The sequence below is a fragment of the Typha latifolia genome, chromosome 5, assembly GCF_019914945.1.
Source record: "Typha latifolia isolate L0001 chromosome 5, TyphaL0001v2, whole genome shotgun sequence".
NCBI lineage: Eukaryota > Viridiplantae > Streptophyta > Magnoliopsida > Poales > Typhaceae > Typha > Typha latifolia.
This window is the reverse complement of record NC_133090.1, coordinates 4,723,402-4,745,796: the sequence shown is the minus strand read 5'-3', so window position 1 is coordinate 4,745,796 and position 22,395 is coordinate 4,723,402. Positions and strand designations below refer to the sequence as shown.

General features: G+C 34.5%; 1 protein-coding gene across 1 annotated transcript; it reads right to left on the bottom strand.

The window, feature by feature from the left end:
* Positions 1-5,656: 5,656 nt before the first annotated feature.
* LOC140788459 (uncharacterized mitochondrial protein AtMg00860-like) lies at positions 5,657-6,028 on the bottom strand. Its single transcript, XM_073137710.1, has one exon. It carries the CDS (start codon positions 6,026-6,028, stop codon positions 5,657-5,659), a length of 372 nt encoding a protein of 123 aa, XP_072993811.1.
* Positions 6,029-22,395: the final 16,367 nt, after the last annotated feature.

Below are 22,395 nucleotides of genomic sequence, written 5' to 3'. Positions count from 1 at the left end.
TTTAAGTGTTGAAGCATATTAGTTCGATTGCATATCATTTGAAGCTGCCAGAGGAGTCGAGAGTGCATCCTATCTTCCATGTTTCATTATTGTGGGAGCAGATTGGAGATCATGAGATTGTTGGACTAGCTTTACTAGAGTCAATGGAGGAGACAGAGTTCGTTGAGCCAATTCGTGTACTTGCTAGATGCCGACGATGACATGGTACAAGATTAGAGATGGAGATTCTAGTTGAGTGGCTTGGCAAGCCATCTAATGAGGTGACATAGGAGTTGGAGAGTGATATTTTGGAGCATTTTCCCGACTTTTCACCTTGAGGGCAAGGTGGGGAAAGCGTGGTGGGCTGATACACTTAGTTAGGATCTTTTCTTATTACATTAGGAGTTTATTTTCATGAAAATAAAATTCTTGTAGGTCACGTTCGAACGTAGGAGGGATCGCGTTTGAACGCCCTTGCGAATGCCTGCATCAGGTTCGCAAATACAGAGAATACATATTGTGCGTTCGAACGCTGTTGGGCGAGTCCGAATGACTACATAGCGTTTGAACGCCTGCATCGCATTCACACATTCAAAGAACATCTTTTGGTGCGTTCGAACGCAATTGGGCGCGTTCGAACGTGATCGACGAGAATCCTCTAGAATTAGGGTTTCATATTATTTTAGGACTTGTTGGCTAGCCTCTATAAATATGTGGATAGCAGTCAACTTCATAAGGGAATTGGATTATTAATTTTTTGCCTCTTATCTTCTCTCTAGACTTCTCCATCCTCCCTCTTCACCATCCTTCCACATCTACCGTTGGCAAGGTTTCTCCTAACTTCTAATCTCTCTCGACTATCGAGCCACCCCTCTTTTTTTTATCTCAACCATTTCGTTCCCTTCGGCTATATCTCTTAATCACATCCACCATCCATCTTCATCTCTATATTCATCCATAACGCTAACATCTACTCCACTCGTCACCACCACCATCACCCACATTATTCCGTATTTTCGTCCCTACTACAATTTTAATTTTGGAAGGGCGTAAATATGAAAATTGTAGATCAGGAAGTTACGGATTTAACCCAATTGGTTTCTTAATTTTATGACTATAGGAGAATACCTGATAAATATTTTCCCACAGTTGTGCGGACTGATTCCTATAATACATTCAGATCTTGAAGGAATAGTTGCGTAGCTTATCTTTAGTTCCAGATCTTAATAAGTGGTATCAGAGCTTAACAATTGGTATTAGAGCTTAACAAATTAGTATCAAAGCTTAACAAATTGGTATCAGAGCTTAACAAATTGATATTAGAGCTTATTAGATAATCGGTCTTATATAGCGTCGCCAGACGTATAAGGGCGACATTACCATTAGATGTCTATTCCTTCTAGTTGATTGAGGCTTTGGAAGAGCTTATGATTTGTTATCATGACATAGATGCTTTGGGAGAGGATGTGATTTTGTTAATTGCCACGAACTTGAGATTTTGGGAGAGTATGTTGCTATAATTATGATCTTATTTTATTGATGAATCCTCATTATTAAATTTATGAGTTTAGTAATACATTGTCATTTAAGCATGATTTGTATACTTACTGGGCTTTATGCTTATCACCCTTTGATTGAGTATTTTTTTTAGATTAATAGATGCAATCAAGGTCATGGACAGACGAGGATTAGTTAGATTGTTATTTAATTTTTGATATTAATTATGTTGCCTCTGTGTGAGTATTTATCTTTTATCTGTTGTGTTATAGACATGCATTTTGGAGACTTGTTGAGGCCTGTAAAAAATTTGGATTCTTCTTGGATTAATTTTGATAAATTTTGATTTATTTTTTTAGATACCTTTTTTTTTTTGATCATTCATGAGCCCGAAGGCTAGATATGGGCTGGACAAAGGGCCAACCCTCCCTAGATACAGAGGCACTTTAGGCCCCACCGAGCTTTTAGCTGTCTAGTCTAGGCTTCAAGCCATATACGTCGCCGAATAATTGTTTCGAATCAAACGCCGCCGAGACTTGCTCCAAGCCGTTGCGTTGCCAAGCTGTTCTTCTAAGCTAACCGCACTGCCGAGCTATCAATCGAATCGAGCCAAGCCACCAAACTTGGATACCTTGTTGAAATACTTGACCAATGGATTATGGGAGTACCACATGGATTCTATCCATGGAAGGAGCATGAGCTTCAATGGTGAGTATTTCAATTTGGTTTCAGAGCCATGCTTACCAATAATAATCTAGCAAGTCTCTAGAATATTGTTCATATGAAATTAGGTGTTGATGAGGATAGTAACCACGTTTAAATAAGCATAAATGACATTAGTGACAAGTTATATATATTTGATGGCAATATCTTTAAAATTATTGTCAGTATATATGAATTAGAATCATAATAATTCAAATTTCATAAAATTGTATAGAAGATCTGTATGAATTGATTAATTAACTTTTGACCATTGTATTGATAAAAAGAATTTATCCGGATGAGCAGTAGAAAGAAAAGAATTCTGACATATGAAGTAATTTTAAAATTGAGTTTTATTGGAAGAGCAAGAGAAAAGCCTTTGCATGCTATCTTTTGGATATTTAGTTAAATGAGAATAATAAGTTATAGGAAGATAATCTGGGATGTTCAAATTTTTTATTATTTGGTTGAAGTTTGATATATTTATTAGAATGTCTTAACTATGATGACTCAAGCTTTAATACTAGAGAAATTGATTGATCATAATTATTTATTGAGGTATCAAAGTTTCGAAAATAAAATTTATTTTAAGGAGGGTAGAATGTAACAACCTAAAATTTTAAAACATAAATAAATAAATAAATAGAGATAATCATTTAGATAATAATGTATTTTATTTTATCTTTTATATTTTAAGATTCGAACTAAATCAAATTAAAATTTAGGTATATCTTTAAGACTCCTTATTCTATAGGACTCTTATTATATTTTTTGAACTATAAATGGGAGGCCTTGGAGAAAACCCTAGGTGAGAGTTTAACAGAGGCAAATTTGGGCGGCACCGTAGCTATGTTACGATATCGAGGAAAAAAAAAGAAAATCATACTTGAGAGAAACTAAAGAGAAAAAGAAAAAGAAAGATAAAAGAAAGGGAGAACAAATAGTACCAAATAGAAAGGAAAGAGAAATGAAAAAAAAAAATGAACGAGGAAGACAATAGTAGAGTGCATCGAAATTTGTGCAAACAATAATTAGGATGTGAAAATTAGATTATTTTGGATTAAATGATCGATTCAAGTTTTCACTCATATTTTACTAAACTTTTATTATTCTAAAATAGAACTGATGAATTGTTGAAAAATATCTCTTTTTATTTATTTTTTTTCTGTTCAATTTTGTAAGATAGAAAATTTTGATGTGATGATGTCAATTATGCTACATAATTTAAAATTTTAAAATTTTATTATTTTAAAGATTTTCATTGAAGAATTAGAGATGTCAATGTTATTTGTATTTTATAAAAAAAAATTAGATTTACTATATTTTGAGAATAGAAAGGGATTATGATATTTATATTTCTAACGGATTAGAAATATTTCAATTTAAAGGAATTTCGGATTTATCAAAATATTTAATATCATATTTTCAAAAAATAAGAGTGAACATGAATTCTAGTAATTGTGAATAATATTTAAATTGATTATTTATAATAACTTTTTGGGTTTAGTATTCTTTAAAGCTATTTTGACTGGACAAATAATTAAAGCTAACTAAACAAATGACAAAAGATTCATGTTATATTTAATTAAATAGTTCTATATTAAATTCTTTTATTTATGATGCAACTATATTCATCATATTATTAGATTCACATCCATATGGAGAGGATATCCCTGATGCAGAAGGAAACAAATAACTAGGAGCAATTTTAGGCAAGGGACTCCTCTATAATCTAAGGGTATAAAGATGATGCGATGACGTTAGTATTTTGATTCTGTAGTAATATTATGACATCCATGTTCATGTGTTATTTATTAGCATTTATGTATTATTGTTTCATGAGGACTGTATACGTGTTTTGCATATTTTATGCATTTTAGCTATGATGATTATGTCATATGTATTAGACACTGCACCACGTATACGTATCATCAAGTAGTTAGATCCCAACTCAGTAGTACCCCTATACTCATTCAGCTAGTGCTAGAGCCAGAGTGTATATATATATTTACTGGTCTACGCTTGAGATTGTTAGTCTTAGGAGGACAATCGGGTAAACCGTATGTCAAGTTTGAGCAAGCATGATTACGATCGAGTATGGAGGTTAAACACTTGCTGATATTGAAATTAATGATTGTGACATATGGCTTATTGCTATAGCGGTATTTAATGATGCAGGGTTAGGGCATCTTTCCGAGCTAGGAGCTCATGATTTCCCATAAGGGGTGCGATGATGAGTGTGAGGTTGAGCTTACAACTGAGTCTTTAGTCTAAGGTCACAGATAATCGATCATATACAGTGCCACTAGACATATACGAGCGATAGAACCGCTATATGTCTATTCCTCATTGATTGAGGCTCTAGGAGAGCTTATGATTTGTTATCATGCCATAGATGCTCTAGGAGAGCATATGATTCTAGGAGAGTATGTTGTTATGATTATAATCTTATTTTATCGATGAACCCTTATTATTAAATTTATGAGTTTAATAATACATTGTCATTTAAGCATGATTTATATCATTGCATTTTATATTATGCTGTTATTATATTATAGAGGCGTATACTTGCTAGGCTTTATGCTCACAATCCTTTTGTGGAATATTTGTTTAGATTAATAGATGTAATTAAGGTCATGGAAAAATAGGTGAGGATTAGCGAGATTGTTATTTAATTTTCGATATTAATTATGTTGCCCCTGCATGGGTATTTCTCTTTTATTTATTATGTTATAGACATGCATTTTGGAGACTTGTTGCGGCATGTAATAAATTTGGATTCTTGTTGGATTAATTTTGGTAAATTTTGGCTTATTATTTTGGGTATATTGTTGAAATGTTTGCCCAATGGATCAGTGAGTACCACGTGAGTTCTATCCACGTGAGGAGCATGTGTGTTCGGTGGTGGGTTTATCAGCCACAATGTCGCCAGTTGCGTTGTGCGCCAAAAATATATTTTATTTTTTATTTTTAGGGTTGAGTTGTTACAGTTTATATTTTATATCATATCAAATTATTACACCTAAATTAATGAACATAGAAATAATTATTCCTAAAATAAATCTCATTTTGAGAATAACCAATATGAATATGTATTTTATAATTGTCCTTATTCTTGAAGCCCTCGTTCACTTCCACTAGTAATCCTTCGCGATTCTTGAGCTAGGAGTGACTCGTGGAATCATTTTGTAGCTCGTGCAACAACCTCAACACCTCCAAATCAGTAGCACTTGCCTTCCCCAAATAGTTAAGGGAAATACTTGCATAGAAAATGCTACGAGCTTGGTGCGGGTTGTCGCGAAAGCGCGTCCGCCACCTTGTTCTCTGCTCTTTTCTTGTACTACAGCTTGTACTCTTATCCTAGTAACTTAGTGACCCACCTTTGTTGTGTTGGTTTGTAAATTCGTTGTCCTATAAAATAGGGTAAGCTCTGCTTAACCATCTGGATCGCAAACCACCGCCCGATCAAATAAGGTTGTCATTTAGTCATCGTATGCATGATTGTGAGCATCTCGCACTCGTAGGTGGACAATTGCTGTGATTTTCCTAACAAAGTCTTGCTAAGATAAGTTATAGGCCTCTCGGGCTGCATAAGACTTGCCTCAATGCCCTTCCTGAATGCTTCGCACTTGATCACAAATTGCTTTGTGAAATCAAGTAGTGCCAACACCGGTGCGGTCCACATGACGGTCTTTAGCTCCTCAAAGGCCCTTGTCATTGCCTCTATCCACTCAAACGCATCCTTCTTCAGTAGTGAGGTGAGTGGTGTTGCAATTTTGCCATAGCCCGCCACAATTTTGTGGTAGTAACCTGTCAAGCTGAGGAAGCCGCGCTTCTCCCTCACAGCCATCGGTTGTGGCCAATAGAGCATTCACGCCACTTTGCTCGAGTCGGCCACAACTCCCTTCGTTGAAATATTATGCCCAAGGTACTCCACCTTGCGCTCTCCCAAAAGGCATTTGCTTTTCTTCACCTTCATAGAGTGGTCAGCCAAAAGGTTCAGCACCTCGCGCAAGTGAATTAGATGCTCCTCCCATGTCCTGCTGTATACAAGGATGTCATCAAAAAAATACCAACACATATAGCCATAGGAAGGGGTGGAATATGTCATTGAGATCTTTGCAAGGATCTCCTTCTTGACCTCCTCATACACAACCTCCTCAGCATCATCCACAGCTGTGTCGTCACTAGCAAGGTCTTCCCCATCGTCGTCATGTCCATCTATTAGTATCACACTATCGATTGCCTTAGCACAACGATGGTCCGAGGTGAATTATTTGTTGCACCGAAAGCATAACCCCTTAGCTCACTACTCCTCCACTTATACAGATATGAGAGTACGAAACCCAAGGGGTGCTCCACCTCCTCTAGCCCCTAGTGTAGGCCACAGAGCCATCCTTTATCAACTTGCAACTAACGAAACTCTAGGAGCTGATACCAGGTTGCCAGGCAAACTGGCTATCCTTGGTGTGTATCTATTATCCTGACTTTTTTGCTAACCTAATTGTCCTTATTAGTCTAGTTTGTAAATCTAATTTGCCTTGCCTAGATTGCCTTGTCTGGCCAATAATTGCCATTCAAATTAATTATATTTATGTAATTATAGTACAAATCAAGATATCTCATAATCATCTCATTGGAAATTGATTCCTAAAATATTCAATCTCATTTCCTCACAACATTTCTTTTTTAAGTTTTACACAATCTAAGTGAGTACAAAGGCTGGACACTTAATAATATTAAAAATGATGATTGATGTATAATTTATAGTTTAGTGGCACTATTTTCCGTGTAGGGAGCTTGTGATACCACAATTGTGTGCAATGTTGAGAGATATGAGTATGAGCTTACTACTCAGTCTGATGTCCACATGATTTATTTATTAATGGTTTGAGGGTAGATCATTTTGACCTTATTTGGTTTGAGAATAATTTTATGTGTACTGCTTAAATATAAATTAGGTATCTCTATAATTTTACTCATATTTTGTTATTTGAATATAAAACATGGATAAAACTATAATGATGAGCTTGAATGGATTTATGTAAGAATTGTGTTTGGTTACTAAACTATGAAATATTATAGTCAATAAGGTTATTTTAAGATAGAAATACTAAAATGCCCTCATAATAGATAATTAAAAAGCTGAATCAGAAGATAAATAGTTATAATTTGTTATGCAAAGAGAACTTTCTTGCTAGGCACTTTTAATAAATCGTATGTACTTTAGTTATAAAGGAGAGTATTTTGGTTATTTTCTGCTGATAGAAATCTGTATAGGATTTTCATGTTGGTGGTACAAAAGAAAGTGGAAAGCAAATGCCACCTTTGCAAACAATATTGATATAATATCTACTAGTTTGCCCTAATTTTGGTGAAAGAGTAGCAGGCAGTACCGAAATGAGATGTAATACTTGATAATTCATGCATGTGGAGTTAATGTTTATCATCATTATAGCATAGCGTGTAGAACATGATCGACATAACAAATATACTCTCTCAATGCATGAGGCATGAATCTCATCATAAGTGAAATATTAATAGCATAATTGCTGCCAATAAAGGATGCATGAATGGATGCTAATTATAGTAATATTACTAGTATAATAGTAGTTACCATATGAGTTCTATTATTGGTTTACACTATTCTTAGACTACAAATGATTCACATGCTTAAATTGCATCCAACTGCGGCAAAAGTCCTCAATTATCTATCTCCCTATCTCCCCTAATGTCATATGATAACAGATCTACCATGTAAGTAACTAAAACATAAACATAAGATCTATCTCGAATTAAATATCCTACGCAACATCCACAAAAAATAAAAATTTGATGGCTTTGCAGTGTAGCTACAGTACTGGGATGGAGAGGAAGGGAGTTATGCACTTATGCTGCATGCAATCCCTCTCTCTCTCTCAACTTTTCTTCTTTCCACTCTCTCATTTGTCCCATCAGCCCTTTCACCTCATATTTCTCCCCTTCTCTCTTCTCCCCACCCCCCTCTTCTGCTACGCTCTACGATTTTTTTTGGATGACCACCACCACCATCGCTCTCACCACACCACCCCCACAGCCTATCTCATCCACAACTATTGTTACCATCATCGCTCGGCAAATCCGACAAGTTGTCGCTTTGTCAAATTTGCCACCTGTCGCTCGTTGTGGATGCCCTCTTGCCCACTTTAATGAATATGCTCAAGATGTCTTTCAAGGTGAAAGTATTAAATAACTTTTATTCATTCAAGTTCTGCAAATTATTTTTATTCCTTGTTCATAATATTGAAACCTATCTCCTCAATTTGCCTAGAGAACCTACTATTTTGAAGTCTCTGGATAAAAGAACCGGCATCAAAACCATGGATCGCTTATCTATTTATGGTTCGAGATCCGATTTTGGTTAACACTAGAACCGTGCAATTGTTTATATTTGGTTTCTACTTTGACTTTCTTATGGACGTGCTCCTAAATTAATCAAAATTATTAAGTCCACAGAAACCTCTATTTGAGATGCCTTATTGCTTTGAAGACTAAGTTGTTATAAATGTCTACCTCCAACTTTAAGGTTATAATTATATCTTTAAGAGTGTCATTTAAAATTAAAAATTATCCCTTAATCCCTTATGTAGAGGCAAACGATGGAGAAATGAGTGGTAAGCTCTAGTTTTGAAACTCCATATCAACTTTATCCCTCAAATATTAATCATCACTAGACGGTAGTGCTGTTATTTATAATTTTATTATAAATTAATATTAAAACCATTGCAATTGTGGTCACTCAGGTGAGCCTGCTCCTTCTTCCTCTTCTTTCTTCTCTCTCTCTCTCTATCACTATCTCTATCTCTATCTCTATCTCTCTCTCTCTTTCTCTTTTTCTTGCTTTGGGCTCAGGCCTGTCGGAGCCGAGCTGCCGGTGAGAGGCTGGCAGCTAGCTGGTCACCAGCTGCCAGTGCTCTCCCCACTAGCCCGGGTCCGCACCTCCCTCCCCTCCTCCCTTCTTCTTCTTCTTCTCCTTCTCCTTCTTCTTCTTCTTTCTCTTCTTCTTCTTCTTCTTCTTCTTCTTCTTCTTCTTCTTTCTTTCTTTTTCTTCTTCCTCGGCTTCTGCCCCTTCCTTTTCTGCATAGTGATCGACTTGGCCCAGCACTATTGCAAGCAGTGCTGGGCCGAGCCCATCACTGATGGCAGTTTTTTTAAATTAATTAATTAATTAATTAATTAATTAATTATTTTATTGATGTTATTTATTTAGGTTTTTCCTTCTTAGTTAATGCAAATAGATTATTAGACATTAATTATTTTAATAATAATATATAATCTTCAATATGATTAGTATTAATTATAATTTATATAATCAATGATTAATTAGGTATAAATATAAGTAATACTCATATTTATTTATTTATTTATATCTCTATTAGATTAATATATAGATTTGCAAATTATAATTATCAAATTTATATACTAATATTTTTATGAGATACATTTTAAATAATTCTAATAATTTATTATATATTATTATTTTGTAACAAATAAAATAATCGGCTTATATATTTATTTATTATTTTATAAAGTAATGACTGCATAGTCCCTAATTAATCAAGATAGAGTATGAATTATAAAATTAATTATAATTAGACCAACAATATACTTATAGTTATTTATCCGTTTATTTTATTTTATTTTATTTTATAATTATATATTTAGAATTATTCTTATATAAAAGAACACAAACCTCTTCTCCTTATACTATAATTAGTATTTTATGATAATAGTATAATTATAGTATTTGAATCGTATATATAATATAGATCTAGTTATGTAATAAAAAATGAAAAGAAGTAATTCTAAACCTAATAAACCTTTATATTTTAATTGAATTAATTCTAATTAGATAAACGGCTAACATCATACTACTTAAATATTTTCAGATCCCGAACCCCTTATTTGAGACCTCGTGGACCTTGCTAGCGATGAGTGTCACTCGGTTGATTGGCGGATGTGAGGGATACATGGTTTGCGTCTTCTAATCAAGTGTGAGTAGTCTTATCCTCTAGACGCCTTTCTCAAATTATGTTATATTATATATTATGTACATGCATGTTCTGGCCTCTAGCATGATTATATGACTTTATCTAGATATGATTACAATCGAGCATATTTTTATCATGCATATAATTAGGCTGATCTTGGATATGAGTATGGTGATGATAAATACAGATGATTAGAGATGACTATATTGTTATGATTTTAAATGAAGATGATCTTCTAGTATGAGTGTACATGTGACAGACTAGCAGGAGTATGCATGTGTTAGATATATGATCGGAGACTGCATTGCATTATTTTCCTCTTGACTTTCTTACCACCTAAATTTCTATTATGCATTGACTCATTATCGTACTGAATATATACATGCGATCTGGCATTTAGAAGGAAAGCATGAAATATGATTGATAGGATAGTTGATAGAAAGCGTGAGGATACCCAAGTAGGCGCTAGGGTTAGGGGTGCCTGGAGTGATGATTATGTCCGAGGTCAGTTGAGTCTGTGCGCACAGACAATCGGACACATGCCATTCGCTAGGGCATATGTGGCGAGTTATCCTCACGAGGTTTCTATCAACTATGTGGGTGCCCGGTTTGGATGGATGTTGATACCCTAGCGGGTGGCGGGGTATGATTATATTTGAGATACTATTGCGGGTCGCGGAGTATGCTCTGAGCCTTCGGACATAATGTTGAGACCGGGTACTAGGTGTTGACTTTGCACAGTGGTCTAGTATGATGATATTATACCGAGATGTTGGTGATGATCATGATGTTGAGAAATGCATATGATTTCATTATCATCTATTATACCTGATTATTGAATAGTCAATATGCATCATAGGTGGTTGCATTTGATATTATAGCATGATCATGATCGGCATGCATCATATGTGTTATATTTGAGAGAGAGTTATGATGATGGTATGACATGGAGATTTATTTATACATTGTCGATGATTATATATTTTATCAGTTATGACATGACATATTATCTATTTTTTATTTATGTATTATTGAGAAATATTCATATACTCATTCATGACATGATGCTCTTGCTGATTCATATTATCCAGTACATGATTTACTCTTTGTTTGGCATCACTAATTCGGGGTAATGTCTATTCACTGAGCCTTTTGCTTATGACTCTCTTTATTTCTTTCTTTTTAACCCCCATAGATATTATAGTACATGATATCGCCTTGAGATACCGTGATGAGATATTTTAGAGCAAAAATGAGGTAAGCTATAGATGCGAGACGGTATAGATGATAGTTTATATAGAAATTGAGTTGTACCAGTATTTGATATTTGTACTCTTTTATATTAGATGATGATCTATATAATATAGGTCGAATCATGGCGTACTCTTGTATTAGTCGTTTTAGTTGTATCTTGATAGTTTGTTGTGGCCTATGTGGGTCCTGTCAGATTATATAGTAGTTTAATGTATATTATTGTGGACAGGGATATTCATATATTAACAGTTTTATTTAGTTAATAGTATGATTTATCTAGTGATGGATTATGTGATCATGGATAAGTTAGCAAGTTTTATTTGATGATGTCATGATTATATGTGTACAGGAGAGTATTTGTGCGTGACGGGCCCCGCCTGACTTGTCGCACGCGCCGTGCGTGCCGTGTCGGCGCGTGGGCGTGCACGTGCCTGTGCTGGGCAGGGGCATTACAGCGCCTACTCGAGTACCCTCATATTTTTTATATCAACTCTCTTATCATTGAGATTTATGCATTTCCTTCTATATGATAGATCACATGCATATATCCAGTACTATAAATAGTCATGCATTTTAGGAATTTAGGTGGTAAGGAAGTCAAAAAAATATATGATGCGATGCAATCACCAATCATATATCTGTCACATGCATACTCATGCTAGAGATTATCTCGATATAAAATTATAATAGTATCATCATCTCCAATCATCTCTATATATATCATAAGTATACTTATATCCAAGATCAATCTAATCAAATGAATGATAAAATATGCTCGACTAAAATCATCTCTACATAAGATCATATAATATATCCTAATTGGGAAATGTGTCGAGGGGATAATACTACTCACATTAGATCAGAAGACACGAACCACGTATCCCTCACATTCGTCAATCAACCGTCATTCACTGCTAGCAAGGTCGACAGGGTCTCAAATAATGGGTTCAAGATCTGAAAATGTTTATGTAACATATAATTAGTCATTTATCTAATTGAAATCCATTCATATAAAATATAATAATTTATTAGGTTTAAAAATTTATACTTATCTTTATAACTAGTCAGATTTATAATTATAAATAAAAATAAAAATAAAAATATAGATAAAAACTTAATCATAATTAAGTTGTGGTTCTCACTCTATCTTGAGTAATTATAGACTATGTAGTCTTTACTTTATAAAATAATAAATAAATAAATAAATAAGCCTATTATTTTATTTGTTATAAAATAATAATATATAATAAATTATTAGAATTACTTAAAATGTATATCATAAGAATATTAGAATATAAATCTAATAATTATAATTTACAAATCTATCTATTAATCTAATATAAATATAAATAAATAAATATAAGTATTTCCTATATCTATGTGTAATAGTTTATAAATTAATTAAATTAATTATACTAATTATGATTAATAATATCATAATGAAGAATATATATTATTATTAAAATAATTAATATCTAAATAATCTATTTGCATTAATTAAAAAAGAAATACCTAAATAAATAACAGAAATAAAATAAAAAGAGAATACTGCCACTAGTGCTGGGCTGAGCCCAACATTGTTGCAGAAAGAGAAGGAGAAGAAGTTGAGAAAGAAGAAGAAGAAAGGAAGAAGATGAAGGAAGAAGAAGAAGAGGAGAGAGAGAGAGAGAGAGAGAGAGAGAGAGGAGGCTCACTAGCATCGGTGTAGGTCACGGCGGTGGCGATGGTAGCAGGCCAGCGGTCTAAGGATAGAGAGAGAGAGGTTGACGGGGAGGAGAAAATGATAAAGAGAGAGAGAAGAGAGAGATTTAAAGAGAGAGAGAGAGAGGCCATGGAGAGGGGCTTGGTGGCGGCTGCGGCGGTGGCGGGGCCCACCGCGCCAGTTGGCCTGGCCAGGTTGGTTGGGCCGGCAGCTAGGGCGCATGGTGCCCTCAGCCTGCTCGCTGCTGCATGGCATGAAGCCGGCTATGCTGTGGCGGGCCATGTCATGCCATGCACTACAATTTATTTTTTTTAGGCTGGGTTGTTACAATAACTCTTAATACTTAATAATGTGTCATACCGTCAGTATTGCTATACCAATTCTATCTGATTTAATAAATGTAATAATTCTTAGGTGGACCTATCTAAACCTATAACAGCGGTCAATAGTTGCTCAATTAACTAGTGGTAGGTAAGTTGTGATTATGTTTCTTATTACTTTATTATTAATATGGACTCTGTACCATACGAGGATGATCCCATGGCGTAGTTCCAGTTAGTTATTTAGGAAGAGTTGTTAGGCAAATAAATCTTCTATAATTAAATAAAAAAAAAGCTAGGCACAACATGACTGGCCTCGTGCCTAGCATGCTATGCATGGTGCGGTCACGGTGGAGATGCCACGCACGTCCACTAAGGCGCCCCCATTTGATATCGCGACGACGCATGGAGATGGGATCGAGCCCACCGGCTACTCTGTCGCCGCCACGCGACCACCCTAGCCTCTCTCTATGATTTTCTCCTTATTTCCCTCTCATTCTCTCATTCTCTCTCTCTAGCTCTCTCTCTCCCTCTAGTCCCGCGGTGACCTCCGACCGCTGGGAAGAGCTGCCGTTGGCCTGCCTATCCATCGGTGAACCTATCTCTCACACACTCTCTTTTCTTCATTATCTTCTTCTTCTCTCTCTCTAGCTCTTCCTCTCTCATTATTTTTCTTAGGGCTGCCGGAGGACTGAGCTACCGGCGAGAGGTCGGCCGCTGAGTGGCCACAAGTAGCCATTCCCTTCCATTGTGGCCCGACCCCTTCTCTTTTTCTTGTTCTTGTTCTTGTTCTTGTTCTTGTTCATGTTCTTCTTCTTCTTCTTCTTCTTCTTCTTCTTCTTCTCTCCTCGAGCAATTTGCCCTTGGCTGCATTATGCTAGGCTGAGCCCAACACTACGTAAAATACTAACTTTGTTATTTTTCTTTTAAAAATTATTTAAATTATGTTATTAATTATTAAATTATTTTAGTTAATCTAAAGTAATTATTTTTGTGAAATAAATCTAATTATACCATGATTAGCAAAATACATGCAATATAATTACTATATTATACTAGCTTGGTATAATAATTATTAGAGTTATGTACATATATTCATATGTAGGTACTTGCATTAATTTATTTTTATTTTCTTAATTATCAAAGAGAATAGGCACATGATTATGTCTTGGATAAATTATTATATAATATAACTATAGTTAATAAATAACAAAACAAATATAGGAATTAATAGTATATGATTACACCGAGAAATTATCTTTTAGCCGGGTTAATTTTAATTACTAAAAGACTGACATTATATGTTATAAATTATTTCAGATTTTGACCCTCTTATTCAAGACCCCGTGGACTTTTCTACCGATGACTGATCATTCTTGTAGCAAACATGAACGAGTGGGTGCCAGGTAATTGCAGTTGCGGTGAGTAGTCTTATCCCATAAACGCCTTTCTCAAATTAGGATATATTAATATAATTATGTAAATGCATGTTTTGGCCTCCAACATGATTATATGATCTTATCTAGAGATAATTTAAGACGAGTATATTTTATTATTTATTTGATTAGACTGATCTTGGATATGAATATGTTGGTGATATATATAGAGATAATTAGATATTGCATAGTATTATATCTCTTTTGACTCATCTTCTACCTAAATTCCTGATATGTATTGACTTAATTATAATACTGGATATATGCACATAATCTATCATATAGAAGGAAATGCATGAGTTCTTACGGATAGGATAGTTAATAGAAAAAGCATGAGGGTACCCGAGTAGGCGCTAGGGTTAGGGGGTGCTTGATGTGATGATTATGGTCACTGATACGCGATATCTCATGGCCGATGTTCAAGGTACCAGGTGTTGACTATGCATAGTGGTCTATTATGATGATGTTATACCGAGATGTCGGTGATAATTGTAATACTGAGAATTGCATATGATTCTATTATCATTTGATATATATATATATATATATATATATATGATTATCGAGTAGTCATCATGCTTCAGATACGATTGCATTTGACATCATAGCATAGTAATAGTCGGCATGCATCATATGTGTTATATTTGAGAGTGATACAACGATAGTCTGACATGGAGGTTTATTTATATATTGTTGAGAATTTTATACTTGATTAGTTATAACATGATATCTACTATATATCTAAGATTATTGCGGACATGCTCATATGCTCATTTATAGCATGATGCTTCTTTTTGACTCATATTATCCAATACATGATTTACTTTCTGTTTGACATCACTAATTCGAGGTAATATCTATTCACTGAGCCTTTAACTTATAACTCTATTTGTTTCTTCTTTCTAAAAGCCCAAACCCCTATTTACTTCAGGAATAACAAAAAATTTTATTTCGAAATACAACCCTCTTATTCCAGAATAATAGCTAAACATTATAATAGCCATATTCTAGAATATAAACACTATTTATCAAAATTACATCTTATACCACACACTAACCCAATTACCAATTTACCCTTAATTTGACTACAACCTCTCTTAAAAGTCTTATTATAATTTATCATTTATCTTTAATCTCTTTCAAAACATGTTATCATAATTCATTACTCCTCCCCTCTCTCTCTCTTAAACATCTTATCAACATCCTATCATAATTTATCACTCCTCTCTACTCTCTCTCCTCTCTTATCGTATTTTTTATTTTATACTAAATAAATAAAATTTAATTTAAATTGTATAAATGTTAATAATTTAATTTTTCATAAAAATACATCTTTTAAAAAGTATTACTATTATTAAGTATTATTTTTTGTAAATATAAATATTGTAAAATTCTTAATAATATAGTATTTAATTGATATAATAATTATTTTATAAATTATCTTATTATATAGTATCTTATTGATATAATAATTTTTTTATATATACTAATAACATCAAAAATATAATATTAATAAACTAATATTTTATTGAAATTAAATATTAACTCATAGATAAAATAATGTATTTACTATTTAAACTATGTATTAATCTAATTAAATCTTTTTAAAAATAATAAAATAGACGATTTGGGAAAAATAATATAATAATCTCATGTTTTAAGCCAAAATAAAACATATGAAAGTATAAATATTTTAATATTATTAATAATCTCATTTTGTAAAGATTATTAAAAAATATATGTTCTATGTAAAATAAAATTTTAATATTTTTACTATTAAATATAATCATATTAAAATATAATAAGAAATTAATATAAATAAACTAATATTTTAATGCATTACATACGCTCTCACCAGAGTAATGGGTGCTAGTAGATAGGTAAAGCATGATAATAATTGATATTACTTGCTAAAATATAATAAATTACATATGTACCAGCACACAATGCATATGTATGCTCCCACTATAATAATAGGCGCTTGTAGATAAGCATGATATATAAATAATATTGCTTGCCAAAAAGTAATGCATTACATACATACTAGCATACAATGTATAGGTATGCTCCTAACATAGTAATAGACGTTGCTAGATAAGTAAAGCATGATAATAATTAATATTGTTTGCCAAAAGATAATGAATTACAGATGTACCAGCACACAATGCATATGTACGCTCCCATAATAGTAATACGTGCTGGTACGTGCGTAAAGCATGATAATGCAATATTTTATGCATGCATTGCATACTTATAATATTATAAGCTTCTCTCCCTCTATCCCATCAATCTATTCTAAATCTAATCGAAGGGTATTATAGTAATTTTTTCTATTATTTCATTAACTTTATATCATATCAAAAATAATTATTACATCCTTATTCTAGAATACAGGTAAACATAGGAATAGCTATTCTTAGAATACAACCATCATTTTAGGAATAATAAATTAGGTTTTGCTATTCCTATTCCTTTCTATTCTAGATGTGAACATGACCCAAGTAAACAAGTGGAGTAGGATACTCCCTTATAGGTCTTACTAGAGATTGAGGAGTAGGGTGTGGTTAATGTTGTGTACTAGATGCATTATGTTATATGATGTATGAGTTGATATTTCAGAGTGATGTCTTTATACTTGTCATTTCTATTAGTAGGTGACTTTATACTTGATGTATTTGTATATACCATTGTTGTATATATGTAATAATGAGATGCTTTTGATAATGTGTTGTGGCCTGTGTGGGGCCCTATTAGGGTTATTTGTATGTTGTTGATAGTCAAATATGTGTTATTCTTAGTTTAGATGTTGTGGATAAAATTATAGTATTGATATAGGTTTATTTGATTGTCGGCAACTAACTAAGTTGCCACGTGCCTTGCAACTAACACATGCGCACGACTATAAAGGGAGTGACTTCTGCATCTCGAAAGTACCTAACACCTCCCCAACAGGATTAGGGGCGAGAAATATCATTATACCCCGACACCTCCCAGACAATCAGGTAGTTGTTTTGCCAGGTGATGAGCGATTTGTTATCAATCGACGAATATAACACTCGTCACTAAATACACGTGCCCCTCACGTGGGTGGAACCTATGTGATATCTACGTGACCCATTGGTCAATGAACACAATAAATAGAAGAAAAACCAATATTTCTACAAATAATATAAAATAAAAAGAAACCCATAACACTATAAGCTACGACAAGCCCTAAAATACATAACTATAGACAGATCCTAATGCCCACGTAGGGGTTATAAGCCATCGAGCTTATTTTACAAGAATAAAATAAATAAAAAGAAACTAAAACTAGTCTTCTTCAGATATTCCACGGGCTCGAGGCCATCTACCGATCTGAAAATATTTTCACTTAGAGGTGGTGAGTGTAAAGCCCAGCGAGTATCCACTGCTATAGTCTAAAAATAATACAATTAAGGATGCCATAATAGGTAAATATAAATAGCACATATGATCAAATCAATGCATCAGTATCACATACTCGACATGTTTATCTAATGTGTACATGTATTAGCTATCAATAACATAACATGCATCAATTCAGATTATCAAGTCCTCAAACTCAAGCTCACACCAAGCTCCACCCATAGGCCATGTCAACACTACACTATATGATATGCATCACCTCAGACTATTAAGTCTGTAACTTAGGCTTATGTAGAGCTACGTCTGTAGGCCAGATCAACACTCACACTAGACCATACCCACAAGGGAGGGTAGATCCTAGCAGCAACTCGCCAACCCATCAAATAGTCACCACTGTAGATTGTCCGCTACCGCAGACTAAGGAACTCAGTCATAAGCCCATCACATAGGTCAGTATCGCACGCCGAGCCATCGGCTCCACATCATCGCACCACAATGCGAAAATTATGAGTCATCGCTCACAAATGCCCTTACCTTGCATCATCGAATACCGCTAGGTCTACATCATATTACTCTCCGTTTTCTAACTTAAATACTCTAAAAGGTTTGACTATTGTCAATCGATAGTAAATCACCTATTGCCCGGCGAAATTGCTACCCAATTGTCTATAATCAATAGAATGAGACTTCATGCGTGGGCCCTAATATATAAGAATAATAATATCTCTTGCCACTGACCCTGATTGGGAAGATGCCGAGTATTGTCGAGATATAGAAGCCATTCCATTTATGGTCGTACACATGTGCAAGTGGTATGATATTGTGCAACACAACAAGCATAATGGAACACACATCATTATCATACATTACGTGTTATCACACATAATGATGCCCAACAATATGCATAGAAATCATAATACGCGGAATCTTTCTGAACATCAAATAAAATTAACATGCATGACATGCATTACTAAGAGGAAAGAAAATGTATATATATGCATTATATGAATGCGATGATGTCATAAAGTAAGACATTGCATTCTTTACGCTACTCCTAGATTATAGAAGTTTCACTTGCTTGATATCACTTTCCAAATAATTAATTGTAACGGTGCCATAGGATCATTCTCGCATGGTACGGAGTCCACCTCGATATAAAGACAATAAAACATGAGCGTCATATTTCTATCACTAAATAATTAAATAATCCTACAGACGTCTGTTATAGGCTTGGGTAGGTCTAATTGAGAATCCATTGTATCTAATAGTCAAGTAGGGCTGGCAAAGCTATACCATGGCTTAACACGTTACTAAACATAATTAAAATATTTTCCTTAAAAATATGCTCAAATCATTAATATCAAATTACAAAAGATCACATAGACAACATTTAATTAATAAGCTTCATTAAATAATGCAACTTGCTTAATACCATTTTTCTACATTGATCTGTGTTAATTCTCCGATAAGAATAATTAATACAGATACACTCAGACCACCAATTCCTTTGCAAAAATTAATTTAACCAATATTAAAATCAACCATGCTGAACACTACTTAGAACTAAATCCCTACTACGAGCAATTAGTAGTGGTAATCTTATACCAATGCCTTATTTATCAATATAGATTAATAGCAATTATTATAATTAACCAAACCATTATTTATTGATTATTAATATTAAGGGTCAAGTTGACAAGGATAATTAATTAAAATGACTAAGGCAAAATAAGACAATTTTGAGTCATTAATCTACTTGGGCCAACTTAAAGGCAAACACAAACCCAGCAAGATCGGGCCCAAAGCCTAAACTTAACAAAGAAAACCAAATAGGTTGGGCCACAGCCCAACCCAAAGCCACACCATGAGTTGGGTTGCACCTAGCCCAAACCCAACATGGATGGGCTTGATCTAGCCAACGCCCATCCTATCTCTCCTCAACCTAGCCTAGTTGAGGAGGAAGAAAGGGGACTATCGACGAGCACCGTTGTCGATAGCTAACCCAGCACGCCGGCTGAGGAAGGCACCCTCGGTGTCGACTAGTCAACGGAGGGGCCAATGGCCACCCACAACACACCAAACCACCTGCAGTGGACGCCGAGGGAAAGCCCACATGCCAATGGTGACAGACCACGAGGACCGTTGTCGCCAAGGCCAGCGGCTAGGGTGAGGGGCCCCCCGGCGGCTACGACCATGAGGGCCTAAATGCTAGGGCCCACGACAAACCCGACGAGAAGAGGCTACCATGTGTAGCCTCCACCAAGGGTCGGAACGATGCACAAAAGGTGCCACCGAAAAGAAGAGGACAAAAGAAAGCAAATGGGTCGACGCGGTGAGGCATGAGGCCGTCGACTACTCGAATCCGTAGCGAGATCACGATGGTGAAACTTTAGAGGAAAAACCCAAATCAAATAACACATTTTTAAATTAAACTTATTTAATGAGGGAGGGAGCTCTACTGCTTTGATCCCCGGGGTCAGCGAGCTTGGCAGTGCTCTGGTACGATGACATCCTAGAAGGGGGAAAAAGGTAACTAGTGGGGGGGAAGGAAGAAAATAAGAAGGAATATAGAAGAAGAAAGAGGGAGGGAGGGAAAGAGAGAGAGAGATAAGGGGCACAAGTGCCCCGCACGTGCACACCCTAAGCCACAACGCACGGGTGGGTCACATGCGCTCTAGTTTTTTTAGGGTATTTAAGTTAGAGAGAGAATTGTAGGATGACGTAGATCAAGTGGTGCCTGCTGACGTAGGATGAGAGTGCCTATATATGACGTCTCATGATTTTCTACATGGTGGTGCAATGATGTGGAGTCGAGGGCTTAGAAGGTAATGTTAGGTGCGACATTGACTCATGTGATTGAGTTGATGACTGAGGTCCTTTGTTTACGATGGCGAAAATAACTGGTCACGCTTTTTATCAAGTGGCAGGCAGATGTTCGACTGCTAAGGTCTACCCTCTTTGGTAGTGTTTGTGTGGTCGAGTGTGAGTATTGATGTAGCCTATGGGCATAGCTCTACGTGAACCTAAGTTAAAGATTTAGATTTTGTAGTTTGAAGTGATGCATATCCTATTGTATAGTGTGGACATGGCATATGGGCGGACCTCAGTTTGAGCTTGAATTTGAGGACATGGTAATCTGGAATGATGCATGTCATGTTATAGATTGCTAATATATGTGCACTTAGATTAACATAATGAGTATGTGGTACTAATGTATTGATTGTGCTCATGATGTGCATATTCATTTTACCTCATTGCATATTTATTTACACTAAATTTTGATTAAAAAAGTGGTTACTTGCTGAGCTTTATGCTCACCACTTTTTGGTGAAAATATTTTCAGATTAGTAGATGAGCTGAGTTCATGAAGGAGCTAGTGAAGAATTATTTTCTAATTTATCTTTATTTATTTTATCGTTGTAAAATAAAGTTAGATGGATTGTAGCCCCTACGTGGATATTTTGTACTGGTTGTATAAATATGTATTTTGAGGCTTGTTACAGCCTGTGATATTTTGAGCTTCTTTTTGTTTATATTACTTATAGAAATGTTGAGTTTTTATCATGTATACTGTATTAAAATATTGACCAATATGTAATGTGGAAACTATGTGGGTTCTACCCAAGTGAGAGCACATGTATTTGAAGGTAGGTGTTACAGATATGAATATGAGTACATACTAGGATTCGTACATTTGTTTGTCCAAATAATAATAACATTAATCATACTATTCTTAAAGAGTTCTTAAGAGAAATTAACACAAATAAAATCATACTATACTTTACGTTAATTAACTAATCAATACTACTGATTTAACTTACTGAGTATTAACACATGCCAAAATTGATTACTCATGGAAAGCAAACATATTTAGTTCATCTAATAGCAATTATTATAAATAACAAGAATTATAATTTTTAATAACTAAAATTTAATGCCTTAATAAAAATATTAAATACTAATAGTAAAAAGTTCCTAAAATAAAACAAAATAATTTTAGTTTTTAATTGGGTTGGCTCATTGACCAAGGATTTGGCCTGCGCTACGATAAGGTAGCAGCACACTAACACATTTATTTTGGGTTGGAC